This window comes from Dermacentor silvarum, chromosome 4, assembly GCF_013339745.2.
Source record: "Dermacentor silvarum isolate Dsil-2018 chromosome 4, BIME_Dsil_1.4, whole genome shotgun sequence".
NCBI classification, from domain to species: domain Eukaryota; kingdom Metazoa; phylum Arthropoda; class Arachnida; order Ixodida; family Ixodidae; genus Dermacentor; species Dermacentor silvarum.
In genome coordinates, this window is record NC_051157.2 from 66,366,052 (window position 1) to 66,376,211 (window position 10,160).

General features: G+C 42.0%; 1 protein-coding gene across 1 annotated transcript in view; it reads left to right on the forward strand.

Moving 5' to 3' along the window:
- Positions 1-6,459, forward strand: part of LOC119450185 (uncharacterized) — a 58,213-nt gene extending 51,754 nt beyond the window's left edge. Inside the window, exon 23 of the mRNA XM_037713564.2 lies at positions 3,140-6,459. Within this exon, the coding sequence (XP_037569492.1) occupies positions 3,140-3,249 (110 nt within the window). The 3' untranslated portion in view covers positions 3,250-6,459. The remainder of the gene's footprint in view (positions 1-3,139) is intronic.
- Positions 6,460-10,160: the final 3,701 nt, after the last annotated feature.

Here is a 10,160-nt window from a genome sequence, read left to right on the forward strand (position 1 = left end):
GCCACCTAGCCATGACTATTAACATATTTTGTACTTTGTGGTGGGTGAAATTTCACCCCTGCCTTGATTTTATCCACCAATCAGATAACCTCTGTTTGGTTATTTCTACCCGCTTAAAGTCTATTTTGCCTTCACTGTCCCTAAACCCCAATGCTTTGAAAAAATCAGCCCCGTTGCTTTGCACTGTAGGGTTAAGCCCTTTACAGAAAAGTATGAGGTGTTCGGCCGTTTCCTCTTCTTCTCCACACGCACAGCACAACGTGTCTATACCTTGGTACTTGACTCGGTACATCTTAGTCCGCAATACTCCCGTCCTGGCTTCAAACAACAAAGAGCTTCCCCTAGAATTATCGTAGATATTTTCTTTGGCAATTTCTTGCTTGAAAGTTCGGTATGTTCCCAGTGCTGATTTCGTCTGCATCCCTGTTTTCCACAGACCCCTCTCTGTTTCCTTAACCTTTTTCTTAACCGCTGTTTCCTGGTTTGCACCCCTCCTGCAGTCCAAATATTTGATTGACAGTTTTCTGGTCAGCTTCCTCCATTTTGTATCAACATTCCTCATGTACAAATAACTGAAAACTCTCCTTGCCCACCGCTTTTCTGCCATTTCTCTCAAACACTCCTCAAACTCTATCTTGCTGCTGGCTTCCCTGCCCTCGAATGACATCCATCCCATGTCACCCTGTACCCCCTGATTTGGTGTATTTCTGTGTGCTCCCAGAGCCAGTCTACCTACCCCTCGCTGCTTAACTTCCAACCTTGCTCGAACGATAATGTTTGCAGCGCCACCTCATGGGAATCAACAAAACTATTCCAACCAAAGCATGGCCTCTGAGAACTGCACGAATACAAAACCCCGCCGACGCCTGCTTGGCAGGCTCCGCTGTGCGCTCAAGGCTCATTCACACTAGGCCGACACGGCACCGATTTTGGTCAGCCGACTCTTGGCCACAGCATTTTCCGTCATGTAGACTGCTGTCGCCAACAGTCGGCTTACCAAAGTCGGTACTGTGTCGGCCTAGTGTGAATGAGCCTTGAGCGCACAGCGGAGCCTGCCCAAGCAGGCGGCGGCGGGGTTTTGTATTCGTGCAGTTCTCGGAGGCCATGCTTTAGTTGGAATAGTTTTGTTGATTCCCGTGAGGTGGCGCTGCAAACATTATCGTTCTTGTAGAGATACTTGTGCTAAAGTGCACAAGTATCTCTACATGAACAGTGTGGACACAGAATGGAGGAAGAAGTCAAGGAAGTTGGCAACCAAGTACAGGATAATCGAAACTGTAAATAGACAACCAGGGGTCATCAGAAAGAAAGTGAGAGAAATAGAGACGGTGAATTGGATGCAAAGAATGGAAACAAAAAGGACAATGAAGATTTACAAGAATGAGAAGAAAGAAATTAGAAGGGAACATTTGTACGATAACACGAAGGGCAGTGCCTTGCTATTTGAGACTCGAGCCGGTTGCCTAAGGACGAAAACATATCGGAACAAATATTCGGAACTAGATGAGACATGTGTATGCTGCAGTAAAGATCCAGAGACCACTCAGCACATCCTAATGGAATGCGACGGGATCCACCCAGCGAGAACCGTAGGTAACGTGCAACTCCCAGAAGTGCTTGGGTTTAAAGTGGAAGGAAACATAAACAGATCAGCCGTAGAGATCAGCAAGAGACGATTAGAGTACTGGTGGAAAAAAGCAGGGAAAAGATGGATACGACCTGATCTCTTAAAATCATAGGCAGCGGTAGAAGGTAAGTTTTTGAAAAAGAAAAATAATGAAAGGTATACAAAAATGCTAGATAAAGAACATGTATAGTATACCTGATTAAATCAAGCAGGCTAGGTGACTATTTGTCGCCGCCCCGTTTCAAAGGGGATGCCAATAAATCATCATCATCATCATCATTCACTGCAAAACATTGTTATTTTGTTATTATTCCTTCAGCTGCTGCTTGACTTTTTTGTTGCATTGCATAGCAACGGAAGCAAGTGTTAAGTAGCAGTATAAAGAATAAAAAGATCAACGTATGAAGTAGTAAAAAGAACGGAAAAACATTGTCTCCTGCCGGGATTTGAACCCCGGTTTTTTGCGTGGGAAGCAGACATTCTACCTCTGAGCTACGGCGGGCTGTGTGCTACCGATCACAGCGCCCCAAGCGGCGTTACGGTCGTTTGGCTTCACTTTGAATGCATTGAAAATGCAGCCGTTCCGGTCACTCTCCATGTTCTAGTACACTCTAACAGAAGGCTGTTTGTTTTGAACGTGGCTTGGCTGTGCAAATATGGCCATGGCTGTGCAAATGAAGCTTGGAATTAAGCTTTCATAAGACGCCTTTACTTTCCTGTGATACTTCTTACATTTATGCTTGCTCATTTATGACTAGAAAACAAAAATTAAAACATACGATTGAAATTGAAATGCAGTGCCCATGTCTTTCTCTTTCGTTTTCCATGTTTGATTTGGAAGTGTTACTGTGGACGTTCGATGTTCTGTAAGTTCAGCGCGAAACGTAAGGTAGAGTGCAAAAACCTTGAAAACCCGTCGGCTGGCGCAACCTCTTGCGTCTCTAACTACACATTCCGATTGCTGAAAAGTAGCATCCTGCACACTGTTTCAGTCGGAATTAAGCTATCATGACAAGTGAAACATTTGATTGCGAGGCGTGTTATTGTCAAGATTTCCTGGCTATCCAAAAAAAAGGTGTCGATCTGAAGCCACTGCTTTCTAGCATTCCCATACATGAAGCAGCACCGCAGCACCACCTTTTCCCTCTAGTTATAAGAAACTCTGTAGCACTGCCATGATTTTTCTGTCTTGCATGACTTACAGCTGTACGGCAATTGCAGTGCAAAGTAGTAATGGCACCATGGCTGAATGTTTAAGGCCTGCCTTGCAAATTCAGAGCACCATGAAATAAAAAATTATTTTCCAAATTCAACATTCCTCCAATTAGACCAGAGAGCACATCTTCATTAATGAAGAAATTATCTAATAAATGCATTGTTCATGTCAGTTGCAAATAAGATGCAGACAGGAGCATGAGTAAAATAAAAGTGAATGCGTCATTGTGTCTACAATGCATGTAACTGGCATCGAGCATCGTATGTACTAGTAGAACCTTTTTATTTTGTTTACAGGCACCATTGTTCTCGATGATGGCACCATACTGCAACAAGAGGAACAGCAGGGTGGTTCTAATGACCTTCTGCTTTATGTTCTCACTACCAGTGACACCCAAGATGACTGACCCAAGATGAGATCAGTGACCAGCATAGACACAAAGTTGTGTAACATAGCATTGAACTGAGGCTTGTGTGGAAAGTGCAATCTTGTAAGGCAAGTCATGGCAGACTTGTATGACCGCAGGCGTGATTGTGTGCTGCTTTCTGACCCATAAGTAGCCACAAGTAGATGTTTCACACTTTCTAAGGAATGTGTATAGTCATCAGTGGTTAAACAATATGACGCTGGTGACATATGTCACTGGCACAAATGTTGCTTAATGCCTGGATCAATTACTTTTAATTGACCACATTGTTTGTGATAAGGTGGAGGTAAGCAGTATATACAGTGTGTTCTTTTTCTTTAGCTGTGTCAAATTTTGATTAAAAGTGTTCCTGTGGGAGCTATGGGAACAATTATTGCACCTTCTCGGGCTCGCTGAAATTGAAACTGATGGGGGAAAAGAGTGCATATGACATCAGTCTCACTACCCAGACCTTATATCACTCTGCAGCCATCACCTGTGACATGGCACTGTTACAAGCTGGTGCCTTGTAGCAGACCTTTCTCACTTTTTCTGATAGCGAGCAGCCCCTTGTTTTGATGCCAGTGGCAGCGAATGCTGACAGCCGAAAAATGTGTTGCGGCACAAAATGAAATGATGATGTAGATTTGGCACAGCACCAGCATCAAGATGCTATGCTTCCCTAGAAAGTAGAAAAATAACAAAAGCAAACTGCAAGGCCCCAGCTCACGGGGTCGTGCCAATAGTGACTGCGGCAGCATGACAATAGGCAGCCCCCCTGGGAGACAAGATCAGTGTGATAGCTTTTATTCTCAGTCACAAAATTTCTGTCACTGAGCCTGAAAAGGTGTAATAATTGTTTGCCTAGCTCGCTCAAAGCCCTTTAATTCTAAATTACACCATCTGACAAAACAATGTCGAGGATGAGCCTTTCAGTGGCTTAAATACATTACCCATCTAAGAGTAAAAAGTAACTGCTCTTTACATACATACCTGCACAAATATATATATTCAGAAACAACTAATCTTGACACTCAAATGGTAGATGTGAGGTCACTAATTTATATTGCCTTAATTAAAAAAATTCAGTGCAGCTAAAGGAAACCATCCTGTGTGCATATTATGACAGGACATTTTTGACAGCCTAATGGCTGTCAAATTCATGGGTGTGCTTGGCATTTGCTTACAGTGCTCATGTATAAACCTACAAGGACTGAAACTCCCATTAGCCAGGGAAAAGAAGATGCTGCTGTATACATTCAAACCTCTCTAGATTATCCGAGAGATAACTGGTTTATAACCACTGCAGCATACAGGTACAGTCCATTTGCCGTCCATTATTGTATACGCCTGGCACATTAAGCACCTGCCTGATGCAGTGCACATGTACAGTGACGCCTTTGTGGAAGAACTTCTAGCCAGGATGTTGTCTTCCCCAGCATTAGCTCTGAAGAGATATCTCTTTGTGAAAGCAGGTGTGGCTACAGTTTTCACTGACAAACAAATAGAATTTAGCTACTTGGCCTGCTATTATAGAAAGTTGGCTTATTAGGTTTGAGTTCAACGTTACGCAAGCAGTACAGAAGACGTGACAAAGCGAAGCAGATGACACAGGCACTTTGCAGCAAAGACACCTACTATAGTGTTTATTTGCAAAATTAAAGGCCCAAGCTATTCTTTCAACCAAATGGTGATACTGTACGGTTGCCTCTCAAACAAAACATATTTACAGTAAACCTTCATTGCAACGAAGTCATCGGTACAGGAAACTAACTTAGTTATAAAAAGTACTTTGTTAAAGGCGGATGAGCTAAAGGAGAGTCGTAGTAAAGTGAGATTATGAAAAACTTATAATAAAGTGATTTTATTATAATGAGGGTTTACTGTATATGATAAAATGCATACGGTAACAAAATACATCTATATGGCAATTTTGATATTTAGTAATGCAGAGGCACTAGTTTTTATGACAGTCTGTGATGCAGCCACGTTTGTGCACTAATCCTGCTAAAAAGTCTTTCAATTGCATGATGGCGAGCGTTAGAAAACAGTGAATTTATGGCACAAATATATGGTATGGAATTTATGGCATGAAGGTATGAATTCATGCACACACTATGAAACTGACAGAGAGCTTGTGTTGTGTCAGTTTATTCAGTGTTACAGGTGGAAAGCAGCAGTTGGTAATTATGGTATGTTTCTTTTCAACTACTCTGAATACACAAAACCTTTACTCTCACAGACAGCAGGACACGTTGGCTAAGTAAAAGCCAGTGTAATCGGGAAACAAGTAAACACTCTGCAAGCCTGATATACTGCTATGCTTTGTCTTTACAACTTCTAGAGCACAGATAATACTTTACCATGCTTCCCAAACTGGTGTGGTCATCGTGTGCAGTACTTTCCATGTTTTTGCCCTTTTCTACTGTGCATATTTACAAAAAGCCTGCGTTAGTCCTTGAATATTCATAGGTTCTTGAAACCATTTCATGATTCATGCTAACAGTGTATGTTAGCTTTCACTTTCTATAGCAGTGTTTATGTACTTGGACGTGAGTTGGGTGCTTCTTTATAGCCAAAGCCAAAATTTCGGCTCGTGATTGGCTTAATGATTCCTTAAGCACGCAGCCAGCTTGAGACCTGTTTGCATGACCATCATTCCTTGTATCAAGTGTACAAATGCGTGTCGTGCAGTATTGTTTGTGATCAATGTGCAACACTTCACATGTGATTTACCTTGCTTTTGTTTGACCATGCAAACATCTAAGGTGCATTGTTGGACTTGTCCCCGAGATAAAATTCTTATGACAGTGTTGTCATAGGACAGCACACGAATTTCTACAGAAGTGTACTATTTCTACACCTGTGAGCTGTTTGTATATTTGTATATAGGCATTTTCAAGTTAACAGGTGCTGCATGTGCTTTGTGAAGCAGATGTTTAACTTATACTTGATAGACAACATTGGTGTGCATTGTTTATTGAATGAAATCCAGTTGTTTTTTGGGGAATGATTTCAGCTATTAGAATTAGCAAGCTGCCAATTCTTCATACGAGTACATGTGTCCATCTCATGTTTCAATACATATTTACAGTGTGTAGCACAGACTACATTCAATTTCTAGAGGTTGCAATGGGCTTTGAGCTTTTAAGCAACTGTACATAACAAATCTGCCAAAGCTTTTGTAAATACAATTTGTACCAAATTAAATGTGTCTATGAATTTTTCCTTCTGATCTATCCTAGAGGCAGTGTCGAAGCTGTGCCTCCAGCTGGACTATTGCGCTTGCAACACGTATAATGCAAATGTACAATGAAAACAGCCAGACAATATTCAAAATGAATATTGTAACCCTGTGCTTCTGCAGTAAAATATGAGTGCACAGAAAAAGGAAGCATAAAATATTCTACACTCCAATTAAAGCACTGCACAAGCTTTATATGCCGCAGCAGGCAATGTAAATTGCTTCTTGAGCTTGACATTCTGAATTGATGTAATCTGCTACTGCTCCCATGCACTTGTCAAATTTCTCCACACATTTTAAAAATATGTTGTTACGTGTTTATCTATTCCTCCTTCCATGCAACACCATATTTATCCGTGACAAGGTTTTGCTAGCTTTCTTTAGTTGAAATTGTTATTTTCCCCTCTAGCTTGTGGAGATGTAGGTTCTTGGACTTTGCTGTGGCCCCAAAGAAAGACAAGTGAGACCACAAACAGCCAAGGTTTAACTTTCTCCTGGCCAGGCCAGCTCCAACCACTGGGCAGCAATTCTGCCAGCAGCCGCCATCCCACAAGCTTTAGTTGTCATGTTCTTCTTGCTTGTGAATAGATATATTCCAAGCATACGAATAGTGCAAAATAAGACATTGACAAGGAGGTAGCAACAAGCTGATTTTATTGCTAGAAACCTACACTGCAGTAAACTTCAGACACAGACATAAGAGCTTTAACCCCCCCACCCCCCCCTTCCCCCTACACACACCACACAAAGAAAAGTTTACTTCAGTGTAGGTTTCTGGCAAAAAAAATCAGTTCGGGCCTGTCCTGTCCTTGTCTTATTTTGCACTACTATTCTTAAGCTTGAATCACAAAGCAACTAGCCCAGCAGCACTTTCTAGTCTAGCAGATAAGTACTATAAACACCAACAGTCCGTCCATTAACCACATAAATTGGCCGCTTTGCCCCTGTCTGCAAGGGACGTCTGCTAAACCTAGTCAGGGCAAGCCTAGCCAGGTCTTCCTCAGTACCGTTTCTTGCTTTTAATCCTACCAGACATACAATAAATTCTGCAGACAAGACAGTAAAAAGAAATGTGCTTAGTCTGTAGCTGGAAAGCCTGGCAAGCCAAACACCGATTGAACACAAGTAGGTGCATGAACTAAAGTACCACATTTGCAACTACACGGCTTGTACCATCGCTATGCCAAAAGCATAATACAGTCAAACCTTAATACCCGAAAGCAATGGCATAATCACTTTGCAAGTCAGTTCTTATTACTGACAGGCATGTAAACATGAAAGAACAATTTTTTTTAAGTACAGCAACACCTTGTTAACACGTAATTGGCAGGGAATGTGGATCAGGTACGCTCTAAGCAATGTACTAATTAAACGACTATGGCAGATGAGTGGCTGTAGACCACGGTATAAGATATATACTCTTTAGGTGGGGGACACTTCTCGACTTACTTGTGAGACACAATCGACCAGATGAAGTAGCAACATCGTGCGCCGATCGGCCCAGTGACGGCAGCGGATACTTATCGGCGGTACGATGCAACTTCAAGACAGAAAAGGTTTTCATTGGTTTTAATCTCCCGTTCCTATAGCAACTGGTGCTTCGTGGGAAATCGGAAATGATTGAGTGACATGCGAAAGTAGGTCACTGTGGTGAGGGGAGAGCGTGGGGAAGAGGGCATCACCTTGACGAAGCAGATACGACGCCGCTTGCCAATGCTGTTCTCTGGTTGCTTGTGGTAACTGAGCGCTCCTTGTCTTCGCAAGCTCTCGTCTGCGTTTTAACTGAAGTTGCGTATTCCCGCCAATAGGTATCCGCTGCCATCATCGGGCCAACGGACGCGCGCCGTTGCTACATTATCTGGTCGGTCGCATCTCGCCAGTGTCCTCACCTAAAGAGTATATATCTTACACCGTGCTGTAGACTTACCGGCCAGAAAACAACTACGTTTAATTCTCACTAAAACACGCACGAAGACAAGTGCTATTTGCGAGCAGGCAGCAAAAAATGTGATTCTCACTTGCAGCGACGATGGCGTTCTCAAACTCGGCAAAGCCACAAGCCAGTTCATCCATCTTTGCGAACACCCTTGATAGTCAACACATACGCCGCATCGGAGACTGAAGGGCCATCACCCACTTCCACGTCGTCGTCGACATGGAAGCATCAGAAGCTATAGGAGCAGGAAACGCGTCATGGCCACCATATTTTGACGTCACTATCGGTGGCGAATGCAGTCCGTGAAAAGTCCATGCACTGCAATTTCACATTCTATGGTATGCGTGCACAACATTTCATCGATTCTGCACTTGTACATGTCAGAAATGAGGTAAATACTAACCGTTTGGCATGCGGTAAGCAACTACGGCTTAAGCGGTCAGCCAATACATGAAGTTCAATTCCCTGAGACTATATTTAAACCAGAATTATTAAGTGGGTGCTTATTAAAGAGGTTTTACTGTATTCCTGTTAGATGCCAGAAGCAGGACCTCCATGTATGTGTGGACAAAGTGACCATCTCATGTTTGGCGTGGTAAAAACGTTTTGTTTTTACCATGCCAAACACTGCACTGTATCCTTGACTTACATGTCATTCTGAGGTATTCAAAATGTGCATCATGGTTGCTTTTTGTCTTCTGTGATTGCAAAATGGCTTATGTCAAATTATGAATTTCTTTTTGGAACCTGGTGGCAAGAATACAACTAAATTACCTAAGGGTGTGCGAATATTTGAAACTTTCGAACAACGAATCAAATAGCGTCCTATTTGATTCAGTCTTTGAATCAAATTGTCACTATTTGTAAATGCGAATATTTTTCCAATACTTTTTAACGTCAACTGCGCCTTAATAAACATACAATTGGAGCAGAAGTACTGTAAATTTTCACCCCGCGGGCGTAGTAGGTATATATTATACATAAAACACGATAACTTGTGTAATGGAGCTAGCTACATTGCTTAGGTAGCTATACCTTACAGGCTATACAGTGATCATACGCACTCTCTGAAGTCTTATGCATGCAAAGAAACTACCTGTTGGCTATTAATGCTCTCTTCATGCATTTAATAAACAATGCTTCATAATATATATTATGTAATGACAAGAAATTGCTAGCTTGAAGAATACTAGGATGCAAACATCGTTTATATTAATTGTGATAACGGCTGTTTGTTATTCGATAACTTCAATATTCAATTCAATTCGGTCTCAAAGATCACTGTTCGCATAACCCTAGTATTTGGTACAAATATTTTACATAATTGTTTCCAAATTAACTTTGGATATCAGCGCTAACAATATGTGCTTATAATGAATATCAGATATAACGAAGGTATTTCCATGTTGTATGCGAGTTCATTATAACAATGTTCGACTGTAAATGGACAGCGAAGGTCCCATCAGTGTTCTGAACATGCTACCTTTTATGAACATTGAGGGACAAACATGAAAAATGCACACGAACCAGTAGTATAGGGTTTATTGTGCCAAAGCAACTCAAGGGCAGGGCTATGAGGGGCCGTAGCGGGGCGCTCTGAATTGATTGTGAGCACCTGGGGTACCATGCATCCAAAGCATGGTAAACAAGCATTTTTACCTTTAGCTTCCATCAGAATGTGGCTGTGGCAACTAGGAATCAAAGCCTTGACCTCGTGATCAGCAGTAGAAT